General features: G+C 40.9%; 1 protein-coding gene across 1 annotated transcript in view; it reads right to left on the reverse strand.

The window, feature by feature from the left end:
* DSCC1 (DNA replication and sister chromatid cohesion 1) overlaps window positions 1-18,041 on the reverse strand; it is a 477,417-nt gene that overhangs the window by 34,723 nt on the left and 424,653 nt on the right. The window contains exon 9 of the mRNA XM_044067559.1: window positions 7,414-7,562. Coding sequence (XP_043923494.1) covers window positions 7,414-7,562 — 149 coding nt within the window. The remainder of the gene's footprint in view (window positions 1-7,413; window positions 7,563-18,041) is intronic.

Below are 18,041 nucleotides of genomic sequence, written 5' to 3' on the forward strand. Positions count from 1 at the left end.
GCTATTCATCAGCTGATAAGCTGTGCATTATAGAAGGACTTCCTTACCACAGTCGATACATGTTGTCAAATGATAAGTCACTTGTCCACATATGTTACTAAGCTTTTAGTCCATTACTCTGGTGCCAGCTATTTGTTTGGGACAGGCCTCCTTGCAGGATGGCTGAGTAATCTAGGGATTCAGTAACTGCTCCTAACTTTCAATTGTCCAGAAAGTTGGTCAGCCAGGGACCCTTAGTGTCTTGTCTTGACTTATGAGAAATAGATACCAAACAGTAGAGGTCTTAGCACAGAGCTCTGCGTGACTCCACTGATGACTGGCCTTTCAGTACAGGTAGCATCCCTTGAGTTCTTGTGTCCCACTTGCAAGCCAGTTGGCAAACCAAAGGATGATGTAGGGTTTTTATTCCTCTTTTGATGAGATTCTCCACTATGCCTGGGGGGGATTGTGTCAAAAGCTTTGGCCAGATCTAGATAGGCAGTGTGCACCATCTTACCTTCGTATATTGCTTTTAGTGACTTTTCGAAGATGTCCAAGTTAAGTAATAATGACCTGACTTTGATGAAGCCAAACTGGGATGGGTCCAGTGTTTGGAAGTTCTCGATGTCCTTATTGATTAATTCAAAAATGAGCCTTCCATGGTCTGGTTAGCCTTACGGGTTGGTAATTAGCCAGGTTGGTGGGGGACACCTCTTTCTGCTTTGGTATTACTGTAGATGTCCTCCAGTCTCTTGGCACAAAGGTTTGGAGGCCGAGGCTAAACTGTGTTGTTAGGGCGTAGATAGATCATGCTATTCAAGATGCATCCTGGGATATTGTCAGGACCCACTAATGTAGTATTTTTGGACTCAGACAGTACTTTCAGGACTTGGTCCTGCACAACAGACTGGAGTGTATCAGCTGCTGGTATTTCTTGTGAGATCAATCCTCTAATCTCCACCTGTGAAACTGGAGCTGAATTTATCAGACATCAAGATGGCTGTATCTTCAGCTTTGGTGTAGGTGGTGTCCTTCACAATCAGTTAAGCACATTACTGTGTACAACCCCTTAAGATGACGAACAAGCTAAAGAAGGTATTGCAGTTATTCTTTGCTTGGGTAGCTACTGAGTAGCTATTTTTGCCTTGGCGGTGTTAATTAAGATCCTGAATTTCTAATTTGTTTTAATGATGGTGACTCTTGGTTTGCTGGGTGTTTTATTTATTTGTTTTATTTATTTGATGGCCATACTTCTCTTCTTTTCATTGTAGAACTTATGTTGTGGTTCCAGCTGGTAAGTTGTTTTTGGGATTTGTCCTGCACTTGATCCTACAGTTTACAGCTGCAACTATGCAGTTGTTGACATGCTGGTAAAAGATAGCAGGAAGACTGATTTTTTTTATAACTTATTATTGTCCTTCCTATGTTAATAACGGGGTCCATCAGAGAGGTTTAATCCTGAATGCATACTTTATTTAGAGCAGACGGTTACTGTTTTTTATGCATCTTTTAAACTGCTGGTAAAAGTCAGAGATGAGCAAGCGGTCTTCTCAGTCTGGTCCATTTGTGGGAGATTGCTGGGAAACTTACCAAAATCTTCTACATGCTGAAGGAGGTTTACTCTTAAGTCCGAAAAGACAATTTGGTGGTGGTGGGGTGGCACAGAAGATGACTAATTTGTGGTCAAATTTAACTAGGATGAAGAGATGTGGGGTGGGGTACAAGCATTATGTCAAGACCACATTATGGAAATTAGAGCCACTAGTGTGTAGTTTTATAATTTGCTGAAATATATCGGCATTAGGAAAGTCAATGAAATGCTGAATGTATCCCATTACTGAACGTACAAATGTGGGAATCAATGATTGGGGGGTAAAGGTCCACTAGCATGGTTTGATAGTTTACCCATTCATGATGTTAAGGTTATTTCCATGATCTGCAGGGAACGCTGAACAGTATCTACAGGTAGCAATGAAGTAATAGTTGGGTTTGTTAATAGTAATCTGGATGTCTAGCAATGCCAAGTCAGGATCACAGGCAATGTGACATGAAATGATGCTGTTTCTGACAAACACCGATACTCCTCTGCAGTTATCCAATGACCTGAAGGCATGACAAGTACTAAACCCTCTTACAGCAGTGCACTTAGCATACTAAAACCATGTCTCTGTAATTACACACATATGAATGTGTCTCAGCTGCAGGAGGCTTCCACATTCTGGCATCTTTCAGTGCCACTATGATGTCAGAATTTCAGTTTGAATTTCCTTTGCTGGAATGTCCAGTAAGGGAACATTTTAAAACAAAAGGTGTAAGCCATCCTTGGTGAAAACAAAGCATTACATACTAGTATTGCTGGTCTTCTTGTTTCTATAACTATGTAAATATTTTCTCTCTTTTTTTTTTTTTTTTACTATTGTGCAAATTGTTCCTGATGACTATAATGTACAATGGTTGTAATTCCACTGCATTTGTGTGTTTATCCCATATCCCTGGGACACCACTGAAAATGTGCCTTTTTTTTCCTCAGCTGGCCTAATCCAGTTACCAAAGTAAGCAAGTAAATAACTACCACTTATTCACAGGCCGATATCAACAACTTAGCCAACTGTTAAGGCAAGAGACACGATATTTCCTGCCTATAACAAATAACATAGTCAGTTTCATCAGGTCTCTCAGCATGTTACTCTGCCTCAGGTCATTCACTCCGACATGGACCACTACTAGGTCATAGTCATATTTATCTGGTTTAAGGTACCTTAGGACCCTTGCAGATGTCAGATTTATGATTATCTGCATGACATTGGTCAGACAAGCAACAGATCAAAACATATATTGCTGAAAGCCACTTTCAATGAACAACATATGAAGCTGTTTTGCATGGGGGGCAAGCCAGTGAGGGAGACCCCTACAACCCCCAATTTATATATATGCCAACTGCACAGCTGTGCAACAGTGGGGAAAGGACAACAGTAGACATTTACTGAAAGTGGTCTGCAGTGAAAATGTATTCATGCTGTTGTCAAACAACCTTTGAAATCTTCTCACATTCTTGTGATGTCATAGATCTGAGCACTGGACAAGCAGTTTACAGTCACCTTGTTCTTGCTCATCATAGTAAGTGTGGAATTTGTATGACTTAAGAGTCACCTCATCATCATTAGCCATCACCATCTTTCCCCCCATTTTTCTACATGGGGTTGGGGTGTCGCATCAACTGTCACCATCTCTCTCAATTCAATGCTACTTCTACCTTCCTTAACAGTTATGCTTGACTGTTGCAGGTCTTCTTTCACGCAATCCATCCATCTCTTTTCTGGACACCTTCATTTCCTCTTGCTTTCTTCCTGTCTGTCCCAAATCTTCAAATTCTTTTCTGCTTATGTGCCCGAACCACTGTAACCTGTTCTCCTTGACATTTTCTGCAACTGTAGCTACTTAGGCTCCTGCTCTGACATCCTCATTTCTTCATTTTCCCAGCGTGTGCATCCTACCACCCATCTCAGGCACTTTATCTCCATCACCTGCAGCTTCCTCAACTGCTCTGTCTTCACTGACTAGGTTTTTGTACTATACAGTAGCACTAGTCACACCACTGTTTTGTACATCTTACTTTTCTGCTAGTTGACTGCAGACCCTCTTATCCTAGCTTTGACGTCATTCTGACATCCCTACTCCTCAACCACCCGTCCCAGGTACTTGAAGCTGTAAACCCGTCCCACTATTTTCCCTTCTATCTTAATTCTCAGCTTCTTCTTCTGACCCCCCATTTTCTGCTATTACAACCGTCTTAGCTGTACTTCTATCCCATATGCTTTCACGTTTGCATTTTTGCCTCCATTCTTTGCTGAATTTCTTGTGCAGAGTCTGCCTGTAATGCCACATCATCAGCATACAGCAACTTTGTTGATCTGCCCCTCCTAGCTATTTGTGAATGTAGTCCATTACCAGTATGAACAGCAGTGGGCTCAAAGCAGAAGGCTGATGCACACCCACTTTCACTTGGAACCTCTATGAGAGTCTGATTACTATTTGTACCTGTGTCATTGGGTCCCTGTACATAGCCTGCACTAATTCTACCAATGTTTCTAGGGTTTCAAACCATCACTGGACTGCTCAAATCAGCTTTTTTGGGGCCTTGCCATCTGCTGTAAGTCTAGGAATGCCCAGTCAGACTCCTTCCTCATCCATCTCTCTCGCTGTAAACATCATGTTGGCTGTGCTACATCCTGATCTGAACCCAAAATGCTCATCTCGCTTTTTACTCTATACACCTTTCTGCATTCATTTATCAATTATGCTCTCCAAAACTTTCATGCAGTGTGACAGGAGTTTGACAAGTCTATACTGCCCATGTTCCCCTTGTAAACTGGCACTAGAATGCTTAATCTCCAGTCATCTGGGATATACCTTTCTCTAAACTGCTAGGATTACCTTCAGGAGACATTTCTCCCCTAACTCACCCAACAACTTGATCATAGCTGCTATGACTCCATCTGAGTCAGCTGCTTTTCCTGATTTTACTTTCTTTAGTGCTGTTATTTCTACGGTGGGCTCCTCTTCTTTCACTGCAGACTGTGGGGCAGTACAGTTACCTGTGGGCTTTTCTTCATTCAGACGCTGCTGAAAGTACTCCTTCCATCTACCTTTGTCCTGCAGACTGATGAGCACGTTGCTACTGGCATCCCTTATGAAGGGGTTTAAGAGTTATCGTCACCTGTAACGAAAAAAATTGCGTGTGTAGAAACAGGTTTAGTGTTCCGTATGGACTTAAACCTGCTTTTCTGGTGATTTTTAGGTAAGATATGTAGAGCTACAATATATGCGAGAGGAATGGAAGTAGGTGCTGTCTTTTGTGTTGGTGACTCTTATCTTTTAGAGTGGGTTCCTTGAGGCTTTGATAAAGTTTTCTTTACATCCTCAGCATAAGCTAGAGGGCTAGTGTGTTATGACTAAAGTGGTGCTACAGCTAGTGAGCAGATGCAGGAGGTTTGCCTCCATGTTTCATAAACATTTACACCTCTCATAATGTGTACCACAATTTGGTAGAAGCTGTCAACAACTGTCAAGAACAAGGCAACTGCCAAACTGCTTTAGAATACCAAATGTGATTAGTCTAGCCACAGAAGTGGTAACAGCACACTGAAGCTATGTTCCCAGAGGACTAGGGCTGGATGTAGTATTCAAGGGTTGGAGGGAGACTAGTACAGGAGACTGAGAAAGTTCATGGGTGAAGAATTTAGAATGATACTGTGAGGTTAGATTTGATGTTAGCTAATCTGGCAGTCCTTAGTGGAAAGGTAGAATTATGTTTTGCTGTACAAAGCAGTGGTAATTTCAGTTTCAACAGGAAATTGTGCGAGTATAATTAGACACAGACAAAAATTATATATATATATATATATATATATATATATATCTAGATACAGCTAAACAGATAGATATATATTTATTAGATCCCTAATCAAAACAACCGTTGACAACAAAATAGTAAAAAAGTCAAGTCACCATGCATGCTCTGAGAGATAACCTTTGAACGTGCAAATTCAAAACAGTGTTCTTTGCGAGTGACAAGCCCACCTGAATCCCCTACACACCTGCTACGGATATATTCCAATTTTGACATCACACGATACCAGGAGAAGAGTACATTTCCCCACCCAGATATTGTAGTGATCTTGTCCTATTGCCAATTATTTTTGTCGACCAAATTGTGTTGACTTGTTGAGAAAGCAGATGTTGACTTTTCAAACAGTTGATGATATTACCGCCTTTATATACACACACACATATATATATATATATATATATATATATATATATATATATATATATATATATAGACATATATGAATACACACACACACACACATATATATATATATATATATATATATATATATATATATATATATATTATATATATATATATATATATATATATATATATATATATATATATATATATATATATATATATATATATATATATATATATATATATATATATATTATATATATATTATATATATATATATATATATATGTGTATATATTATATATATATATGTATGAGACTGTGTGCATTTTTGTTAGTGCATGACTGTCTGGGTGGATGCAGTGGGGGGTAGTAAGGGGACTAACAGTGTATGGGCGAGTCCATGAGTATGATCAAGTTGATGTGTTAGGTACAGTGAATGTCTGTGTGTGAATTTGTATGTCTGCATCTGTGCATTGGACAGAATTAGATGGGGATCCATATATATGATGCATGGGTCACCAGTGGTAATTACCACAGGAAGGTGTTGATTAGTGCTGGTGGTAACAGAATCAATTCAGACACATTTAATTTAGCCAGTAATATGATTTTCTGCAAAGTGGAAGACTATCTCTGGATCGCAGTTCACGCAACAGTGTAAATTGCCCCTTTTGGCAGCAGTAGTTTATGTTTGCATTGGGATTTCTTCATGAAAGGCAGGTATAGATAAATTGGGACTTGATGAAATGGATATCAGCACTACACATAATAATATGCATTAAAGCAAATAACAAATGGAGAAGCAATGATGCAACCCTGGTCAATACTTGAATCAGTGACCACAATATCATATGCACAGCTTCATTTTATTATTAGATTTATTACTCTTCCTATTTTTTGTTTATGAAAAAATATTTTAATGTTTTATTTCTACCGGTCTTTATAGTAATTCCTAAGGGAATTTCTGCTTGTGACTGGCTTCTACCATTGACAAATGCTTGTTTTTACTGTTTCCGAGGAAACTTTCAGTATTTCTCTCAGAAGTGCAGTGTATATGTGTGCTTAGTCATTAGGGATTGTTTTTAAACTTCTCTGAATCACTCAGGTTTCAGCCCACTACTTCCTAGAAGTGTATTCACCTGTAAATGTACCAGACATCCACTGGATCTTCCTGCATGCTGCAAATTAACATTCCAGTGAAAGAACCCCCCCCCCACCAAATTCTCAGTTATCTTTTTCACTTACTGCTACCTACCCTTTTATGCATAACCTACACAGTTGCCTACGCATTTTAGCCAGTGCATAACTATGCAAATCTATATCTGCATTCAAATACCAAGACAAGATTTACAATTATTTATTTATTTTACATTTGTTTACCGGGAGAGCCCGACTGGGCAAGTTGCCCATTTTCAGTGGAGGCCCGGGGAGAAAAGCTCCATACAGTACAAGATTAACAATACAGAGACATACATAGACAAATGTATTTAAAAAATATACAATGCAAAATATGCATAGGAAATTATCCACAGAAAAGCATCAAACAGTCCAAGATTAGCAATACAGTAACGTACATTTCTGAAAAGAGCTAAATAATTCTGCTTCACAAAAATTAAGATAACAATATTAACTCACTGTTACAAGTCAAGCAACAAGAAGAAAAATACTAAACTTACTGTATATATGGGGAAATGTCTGCTTCTGTCCACTTTTGTCTAAGTGTAAACAAGCTAGTGAAACGTTCCACAGTATCCTCGGATAAGTCCTCCACCTTCAGTAGAAAGATTGTCTCAGGTCTAGAACTGAGATCCACTAGAGCCAAACCCTGTTGATTCCAATTTCAGAAATATGTTAGAGAACATAGTTTTATCTCTGCCATAGAAGCACTTCATAATAATCCTTAATAATCCACTTATGACTTTTTAACATAACTACAAACTACAATACTTTCCTTACTGTGTATACAGTTAACCTGCAGGCTGTGTTTTCAGTTATCAAGGGTATCTCTTATTACTGATCAGCAAGTTTTTAACTGTTGTTAGCTGCTCTTTAAGAAGGCTCTTTGCAGTGGGTAGCAGCTGGTTTCCTCCTGAGAACCTTTCTGTTGGCGGTTCTTCATTGATCTAACAGAAACATCATTTTGATACAGGTGAGCTGTGAAAAGATCTTCCTTTATGAGTTTTAGATAGGGTATTACTTTGTCACTAATTTCAATTCAGTATTTTTTTTTTCGGAAAATCCTGCATTTAGGCAGGTCATTCTGTCCACAAAATTAAAGCAGTGATGTAAAATGCCAACTTTATAACAATATTCAGCTCTGCAGTCCTCCAGTTTGTTCCTTCCCTTTTGAAATGAGCACCTATCCGGAAATCATGAAATTGCGTAATTAGACACAAGCAGTAAAAGTAGTAAGGTTGTCGTGTTATTCTTACATCTGAATTAGCCTGCAAATAAGGTGCAGGACTATGGAAAACTTGAGTGCTTTTCTTCGTTTGGGGTTGCTTAGACTTAGAAAAGGAGACAAAGAAGGGGGAATCATAAAGGTTATACATAGAGAAGAAAGCCTATTTTCTCCTTTGGATACCATCAACCAGGTCCTGGACAAGCTGGCAAGAGCATCTCATCCTGAGAAATATGAAACCAAGATGTTATTCCTGAGCCACGCCATCATGTGAAGGTACATGATCACACCTGTGACTTTAGCTACTGCATAGGCACTGTCGACGTCACAACGGGAGGCATGGCATTCCACTGTAGAAACCAGATACAGTCTCACTCTCTTTGACCTTAGACTCTGTAAGGACCTTGAGCTTATCCGGGGACTGCCTAAATGAGACTGGAACTGGAACAGGTAAAAGGAGTGCTTCAGTGTGATAGAGAAGTGCAGTATTGTATCACAGCAGTCCCAAGTTTTAGATTCCTTGACAGCAAAGTGGCAGAATGCTGTGGTCTCTGTGACCTACGCCGGGTCAGAAAGTTCAAAAAGAAGTATTACTAGGATGCTTAGTTGCTCTGCCTAATAAGGTGGTAACTTGCAGATTGTACCCACATTTTTCCGGACATAAGGAGCAGAACTGTGCTGTCTCCAGGAGAGAGATATATCAGTGCTCCCTCAGAAATATTTTCCAGAAATTACACCATGTACTTCCGGGAAGAGAGAGACAAGGAGGCTGAGGACAGTTTGAGTTGTTCCTTATAAGCCTGTGGGCCACTCCAAAGGAGGAGTCATATGAAGAGGAGAAGGGTGGAGGAGTGGACTCTATCTTTGTCCACCTAAGAGATCACAGCTTCAGGCACCAGCTTCCTGCTGGAGTCTGATTGCTTAGGAGTATCACAGCTCCTCTTACCAGGATGAGTAAGCTTGTGAAAAGCTACATGTATTGACAGCTGCAAGGTGCAGGGGACTGAGAAATGGAGAACAAAAATTTGACAGCCAAGTACAGTACATGCTAGGGAGGTGGAGGTGGTGCTGTGTTAGGCCTAGTGATTGCCTCAAGCCAAACTTGCTAATGGAGTATTCCTACACCCACAATTACTAATGCTCTCGCCAAGCGTTAGACATCTTTTTGAAATCTAGACTTTAAAATGTGAGCACTGGTGTGGCATAACCTAATACCCCCTCCTTGACCTGGACAATTTCAGTTCAATCTAGCATGGGTTCCATTCTAGGTGACTGCCACTGAACATTAGAAATGGTCCAGATTTAGGCCTTCACTACTCATGAGTGAGCTCACCCCCTGGAGGGTTGAGAGGTATAGTGAACACCAAAGTTAATGTAATACAAGAAAAAAATGTTGCTTTCATCCAAATAATTTTATCTTTACTTTCTAACCCCTGAAAAATAAAAACTGTCTGAAATGCAGAAAATACCACTGAAAACTGGAATGTGTCATGATCTTCACGACTAGACTGCCATAATTCTGTCCTGTAAGCCAGGCCTGCCACTCTTCCATTATACAGACTGCAAAGGACATCATAGAACAGCAGTAAAAAGATATACAGCTTTACGCGCAAATTAAATTACTTCCAGGAGAACTGTTCAGTAGCTCTGACATTTTAGAATCTGAATATATTAAGCCAGCAACCTACCTGTGGTAAGAAAATTGGCAATTTATAATCAGCATGGTAACATCAAATAATTTAAGGATATCATACTGCTAGCACAATAAATATTTCAACAAATAATTAAATCATTCTGCTTTTAAACCAGCAAGATAAACTTCTAACAATAATAATTTCTTATCCAGTAAAGTCTATGAATGAATGTGATGCAGGCTGACAGGGTGAGCTTAGAGCCACTGTAAACATCCTATCCAGGGCTGGCCCTCTGTGTTATACACAGTGCTTGCTAGCATAGGCTCTGGCTCTTTCATAACCCTGAATAGTTTGAAACAATTATCTAAAAAATGAATGAATGTTCAAAACTAGTACAATATTTCACAACATATTTAAAACCATGCAGAATGGCATCAGACAGAAGTAATGCATCCTCCCCTAAAGCCATTAATATTCTCACAAACAAGAAGCTTAATTGAAAAAGATGGCAAACTATCTATCACACCTTCTGAAACTATGTAATTCTCTCCAGTGGTTTTATTACACTCTGCAGTCACTATGTTCAGGCATTCAGTTAACTATTAAAGAAATGTAAGCTTCAAAACTGCTGTCCACATACTGATTAGTGGAGGAAAATGAGTCTGTAGACAATTATTTCACCTGAAAAGAATGAGAATGTTTAAACACCCCATATTTCATCCATCCACAACCCCTCTTTCCCAGTCGAGGTGTCACTATAACAGTGACAATAATCTAGAGTCAAGGTTTACACTGCCGGGTGGGTAAGCCCTGCCACTACTGCTCTTCTGTACCACACATTCACACTCACACCTATGAACAGTTAGTGTCTCTATTCCACCTACTACATGTCTTTGGAATGTGGGAGTAAACCACAGCACCTGGAGGAAACTCACGTAAACACAGGGAGGACATGCAGACATCTCACAGAAAGGATTCCAGCTGAGAACTGAACCAAAGAACCACTTGCTGTGAGACAACAATATTATCCACTGCACCACTGTGCTATCATGTCAGCCATTGTTTTAGCAAGCATTTCAGTTTACTTCTAATGAGGAAGCAGAAATATATGAAAAGGATTAACTAAAATTACTTTTATCAGCAACACTTTGGGAGCAGTTCCACTGGAGGAGCAGGAATATATTGAAAAGGTTCTCAGAAATCAGTTTGGCCACAAACACAAATCATCTATATATAAATCTCTTTAGACACTGCACAAAACGTTGCAGACTCTTCCCTTCAGCTGCAAAACTTGAGACTAACTGTATTCTTCTCTTTCCTACTGCAAAACAGCAGGATAAGTTAGTTTTTCAGAAACCTTCCACATGGCAGTCAGTGCAGATCATTAAGGCTCTTAAGCTATTATCAATCTGCTTCTTGTATGCCAGGATACAGAGTTTGATTCTTTCCATCTCCATCTGCCTACTGTGTGACCCTGAGAACGAAGTGTGCCCTCAGGTCGGCACTTTAGAGACTTGTGTCTAGAGGGCTTACCCGCTTAACAAATGAATAAATAAAAAAATAAAATATTAGTTTTAGCATATTCTGCCATGGTTACAAACATTTAAAACCAGTGAAGCAAACATTTTGTTCAATAGTTACCTCTCATACTGCTGGACAAAGCATTCAAGACTGTAGCTGAAAGACTGATTTTCAAAAGAAAAGTAAACTCAGTGTGCTTGTAAAGAAGGATTGCAGAAACGACCTCTGAAGCGATAAAAATAAAATCACATCTGTAACTTATTATTTTCTCACTTCCTGGGTGCTTCACTTTCCCTGCACAAGGAAGAAGCCCAGGTGAGCTTCCCAATCTGCCTGGCAATTATACATCAGACACTTTGATATGTTTGGCTGTATAAGGGAAGATTCATGTTGACAATACTAGGAACTGTCCACCATTCTAGACCCTAAGAGTATGACAACAGTACATCCATGAAGGTGTGACAACTCTGCAGTCAACAACACTTCACTGTCCATTACAGCATCTTTTTTTTCTGCAAGTATGAGGATGGAATTGTAACACTACTGTCATGAGACACAAAGTGCCTGTATTTGCACTGTCATCATCTCTGCAGCAATGAATAACAGACATTGAAGAGTGCTTTATTCTGCTTCTGTTTCAAAACTGGCAACCTCCTATGCTGAAATGAAACAGGATACTATTTAGTTTACAATGATCCCATGGACTTTAACCACAGGAAGACTTGTGTAATGGCTGATACTAGGGAATCTATCAAAAGGACCACCAGAAGCCATTCATCCAGGTAAGGGAACAAAGAAGGTTTCTTCCCTTGCAAAGACCCCCCCTAAAATGCCTTGTGCCTCTGTAAGCTCTTTAGGCAAAAGAGCAGAGATCAGCTGGTAACACTTTGTACTGAAGGTGAAGCAAACTAAATGTGCCTCTTGTGTACTTTGTACTGAAGGTGAAACAAACTAAATATGCCTCTTGTGTGAACCCAACACCAATGTGCAAAAAGACACCAATCATACCCAGAGACATTGTCCATGCATGAAGGGTCTCCATCTGAAACTTGGTATACTGGTTATGGTCTATGAAGCTACAGCTGTCCAGGATGAAACAGAAGGTTCCATCTCCTTTGAAGCAGGAAACAAACAGGAAGAAACCCTCTGCTCAATTTTGGAGAAGTAACAGGATCTATAGCACCTTGCAGAAGGTCTGCTTCTGTTCTACAAGCTCTCCAGAGATCTGTTCCTTGAAAACAGCTTCTTTTGAAGGAGGACTTAATGGCTCGAAGATGAGGCTAGCAATACCACATAAGACACTATGTGTCACTATCAGTCAGTCAGCTCTGTCTTGCTGTTGAAGTCTGTATAATGGGCTGCAGCTCTAGGACAACAGCTCAAACCAGAAATTTACTGCCTGGGAGAGTGTGAAGGTGCTGCTTGGACATAAAAGTCAAAGATGGACAGAATTCAGTAAAATCTTTAGCTACTGGTTATGAAAGGACCACATAAGCTATCAGAATTCTTCTATCCGACAATCATCTATTAAAATTCACTTACTTTGCATTTCATTGTGCAGTGTATAATTATTTGTATTGTTCATTTTACAAAGTATATTACTTCATTTTTATTTATTGTAAATAATGATTTTTTTAAGGGCATGTGGCTGGTGGCTTTACTTATTAGTTTAAGGGTATATGCATAGACCTGGTGACATCCTAGCTGTTGGCATTTGCCTTTCAAAGTGCAACAGCTTAATACTGCAACCGTGCAATTCTTTAATTGTTGGCTTATTTTAGTGACAAACAGCAAGTGTATTCTTGGTGTGGTAGACTGGCATGGCTGATGACAATGTGCTGACATGAAAAAGGGAATAAAGAGCCGGTATTGGATCTCTTTAACCCCCTCCTGAGAAACAATGGACATGTTATAGTTACTAAGTATTAGGCCGGAAGCAAGAAAGGTGTGATCCTGCAAAGTCTGTGATTGCAACTCTGCTCTGCATCTAGTCAGTGTAAAGCTTATCTGAGTGTGTGAGGTATGGTCTTTAAGACCATCCATCCTTGTATATTATTTTGTGGCTGCAATTATGAAACAAAAGCTCCTGTCCATCACATATAAATTAGTGACACTGACTGGGATTATATGCCTACTAATCACATATAATTGCTTCAAGTGTAAAATTAAAGGCTGTGCCATGGCATACAATTGTTTTGCAGGGGTGTGGCCATGCTATAGCCTTCAAAACAGTCCCACCACTACTGCAGCCACAAGGTAAATATAAAGCAGTATAGTCTGCAAAAAATATATTATGTACTTACCATAACGTTCCATCTGAGTTGTTCCTTTTCATTTTTATTCAACCTGAGGGACTCTGATCCAGAATGGATCTGACTTGGCTGCATACGCTAGCTTTGGAGCCACAGTCCAAGCTCCACCCATACCCATAATGCCCATCTCCCTCCTTCTCTCAGATCGAGTTTGTTGCAGAAAGTACAGTTGTGTACACTTACCATAAATGTAGATGTTCAAGTGCATTCACTGTTGCAGTCAATACATTTGGGTTATCTGCTTGCAGGTAGCCCTCAGTCTGCCCGATTATCAAAGTCTTGGGTCCTGCTTCGGTTGCCATCTCATCTTCCATGACGTCAGGTAGTCAGGGGTATAAAGCATGCAGCCGACGCCATTACATCAGTTTTTCTTGCCCCAGATGTCAGGTGCTCCCATAATGGGAAGCAATTAAATATAATGTTACACCTCCAACAAAAAGCAAATACACCAGAAAGTTAAGTATAGTGAACAAGAAGAGAGGTATAGCTAACAGAAGTCAGGGGGCTTGAGGGAGGGTAACCAAGACTGCAACAGTGAATGCACTTGAGCATCTACATTTATGGCACTGTTGCAGTCAATACATTTGGGTAGATTCCCAAAGCTAAGGAAGGGAGGAGGCAGTTATTGAGCTTTAGGACTAGCTATTAGACTGCAGTGGCAAAGCCAGCTCTGGATTTGGAAAAAATTGGCAAGTGGTAATGCTTGGTGAAGTTTTGTACAGAACTCCAGGTAGCAGCTTCTAGGATGTCCCTGGTAGGAACACCTCTGAGAAAGGCTGTAGAAGTAGATGCAGCCCTGGTGGAATGGAGTCTTATCCCCTGTGGGGTAGGTTTTCCATGGTGCTTATAGCAGAGAAGAATGCAATGGCCTATCCACTTAGAAATGTTTTGCTTTGAAATCGCCTTCCCCTCTGCCCCTACAGCAAAGGCAACTAGCAGCTGTTCAGATTTCCTGAGAGGCTTGGTCCTGTCCAAGTAAAATCTAAGTTGTCTGTGCACATCCAAAGAGTGCAGTATTCGTTCCCCTTTGTTCTGTGGATTAGAAAAGAAGGTTGGAAAACGAATGGACTGATTAAGGGCCACACTGGATACCACTTGGGCATAAAGGAAGGATTGGTCCTGAGGGATACCCTGTCCGCATGAAAGATGATGAAAGGCTCCACTGCCATGAGGGCCTGTAATTCAGACACACTTTTTGCTGAGGTGATGGCTAGAAGGAAGGCTATTTTTCAAGAAAGGAATTTCAGCTCCGCAGTTGCAGCTGGCTCAAAAGGAGGTAGAGTGAGCTTTTCCAATACAAAGTTAAGGTCCCAGACAGGAGTAGGAGCTCTCCTGGGTGGTCTTAAATTTTTGGCCCCTCTGAGAAATGTTTTCAGTAGAGTTGAGAAAAGAGGGGTGGCTTAGTATTATAATGTGCTGAAATGGCTGAGGCATGAATTTTTATGGGAGAGAAGGAAAGGCCCTTGTGAAGCATTACTGCAACTTGTGTGCAATAAACTACTGATACTGGATCCATTGTCGTTGTTTTTGGATTATTTGCTTCTCTAATAGTGGTTCTACATTGGCCCTTGTGAAGCATCTCTGTTAAGTACTGAAGAATATGCAGTAAACTGGGCACTGTTGTGCCCATCCCCTGAGTCTGGCTCCAGGAACAGAATCTTTTCCACTTTTCAGCATAGGATTTTCTAGTAATAGGCCTCCTTGCCTCCAGGATGACATCTAGCACTTGTTTGGTGAGGGGATAGTATAGGAGAACTCAGGTAATTAGCCAGGCTGCCAGGTTCAGGGTTTGAAGCTGGGGGTACAGAATCTGGCCCTCCTGCACAGAGGTCTTTGGCCTTGGTGCCATGGTTCCAGTAGTGAGTGACACTGAGCAAGAGGGGAGGGGAAGAGGTCTTTGGCAGGTGCCATGGTTCCAGTAGTGACATACTGAGCAAGAGGGGGTGCCAGTGTTGGCGTGGCCAGTCTGGTGCAATGAGTATTGTCCTTGGTTTGTCCTGTTTGATCTTTAGTAAAACTTTCCAGAGGAGAGGCAGAGGGGGAAAGGCATAAACTGAGAGACTTTTCCAGGTAAAGGACAGGGCATCCACTTTCCAAGCTTGACTGTGGGGAGTCCTTGTGCAGAATTTGTCCAACTGGTAGATCTGAGGGGAGGCAAACAGGTCTATCTCTGCCCCCCCATTTGTTTCTCAGAATACTGAATATCTTCGGCTCCAGTTTCCACTTGTGTGGGTCCATCAGATTTCTGCTTAGGTCGTCTGCCAGTGTATTTAGCTTGCCTGGCAGGAATTGAGCTTGTATGTGTACTTGGTAGCTCAAGGCTGTATTCCACAGAGCCATGGCTAGTCTGCAGAGGGGGTATGAGTGGGTTCCTCCCTGCTTGTTTATGTACCACATAACAGTGGTGTTGTCCGCCTTTACCAATAATTGTCCTGGAAGAATGTGGTCCTCGAAGGCTGTCAGAGCAATCTGTACAGCTAACATTTCTTTTTGACTGATATGCAGGTGCATTTGACTCTGGTTCCATTTGTCCTGAATGCACTGCCCTGCCAAGTCAGCCCCCCACACATAGTCTGATGCTTCTGTTAAGGGTTTGGGTGGCAGGGGTTAGAGTGAATGGCAGTCCCTTGTTGTAGTGGCAGGCCTCTGCCCACCAAAGGAACTGTCTTTATACAAGGAATGATGGGAATCATTGATTCCAGGTCTTGAGAATGTTGACACCATAGGCTTTTTAGATACCATTGTAGTTTCCTCATATGCAGTCTTGCATATGGAATTAGTAGAATACAAGAGGCCATGAACTGCAGGGCTTGCAGTATTTTCCTTGCAGATAGCTGGGTTTTTGTGGCTAGTAGTTTGAAGAAGGCTGTCAAATAAACTTGTTTCCCTGGCGTGAGGTTGGCCATCTGGGAAGTTGTATTCAAGCTTGCTTTCAGCAATACAATTTGTTGGCAGGGTACTAGGTGAGATTTCTTTTAATTTATGGTGTGCCCCAGTGAAGTTAGCAGTTTCTTTACAAATGCCAGATGATTTAATAGTATGTCCTGGCTTTCTGCCTGAATTAGACAATCGTCCAGGTATGGGTATATTTAAATATTTCTTTGCCTGCAGAATGCAATGACTGGAGCTTGGCACTTTGTGAATACCTTGGGCACAGCAGATAAGCCAAAGGGGAGTGCAGAGAACATATAGTGCATGTATCCTGCACTGAAGCATAGGCATTTTCTGCAAGATTCCCTTATTAGGATATGCAGGTAAGCTTCCTTTAAATCCAATGTTGCCAACAAGGCATTTTTGCCTAGCATGGGAAGCAGCTGATGAAGAGTTGGCATTCTGAATTTTGGGATTACCAAAAAGGTGTTTAGGATAGACAAATCCAGGATAGGACGGCAGGTATTGTATTTTCTGGGTAACAGAAAAAGTCTTGAATAAAAACCTTATCCCCAATCCTCTTCTGGGACAGGTTGAATAACAGTGATACTTAGAAGATTGAAACCCTGCTGTTGAACCCCTGCCCACTGATTTGGGGGTAGGTCTGGCCAACCGTTTGGGGTTGGTAAGGAGTGGAAGTGGAATCTGTATCCTTGGGAAACTATATTTAGAACCCATTTGTCTTGGGTAATGAGTTTCCAGTTTTTTTCATGCAGGGTGATCTTTCCCCCTAAAGGAACAGTCAGTTGAGCAGGGTTTGGAAGGTTTAAGGTTAAGTCATTGTGACAGTTTACTATAGGGGGGTGTCTTACCACTTCCAGCTTTGGAAGAGGGAGCCCCCCAATGCTTAGTCCTGTGAGTACCTTGAGACTGAAGCCTGGGTGGTCTGCTGGTCCTGGATTTGGACTGAGAAGGCCTGGAAGAGACAGGAAAGGACCAATTCTTAGAAGGCCAGTGCCTACTAAATCTGGGAGGCTGTACTTGCAGGAAATCTTTAACAGTTTGCATATATTTGGCTTTTTCCTCCATCCTCCATCTTTTTAAGTACTTCTTCTGCTTTGTTGCCAAATAGGCGGTCTTGGTTTAAGGGAGCATCCAGTAATTTAGCTTTAACATGATCTGGTAAAGTTTGTTCCTTAAGCCAAGCATGCCTTCTAAGTACACACCCAGTGACAGCAGCCCTGCAAGATGCCTACAAGGAATCAAAACCACATTGCAAAGTATGTTTACCAACTTGTTCAGCAGAATGCATTAAATCCTGTAATTCTTTATTTTCAGCACAGTCAGGAATCAACATAATTTTCTGTTTAAGTAATCCAATAATATGCTGCTGATACTTTGAAACTGGCAGTTTAAGGCCCTAATGGCCAAAGTAGCAGAAGTGTATACCTTCTTACCCAATCTGTCCAGGGCCCTGGAATCTCTATCAGAGGGGGTAGGGTTTTTGGCAGTAGTAACCTTAATGTCTTTGGGTCCATGTGACATGGTCTCAGGATTCACAGTAG

The sequence above is a fragment of the Protopterus annectens genome, chromosome 3.part1 (assembly GCF_019279795.1).
Source record: "Protopterus annectens isolate FY-2018-M chromosome 3.part1, PAN1.0, whole genome shotgun sequence".
Classification (NCBI taxonomy): Eukaryota; Metazoa; Chordata; order Ceratodontiformes; family Protopteridae; genus Protopterus; species Protopterus annectens.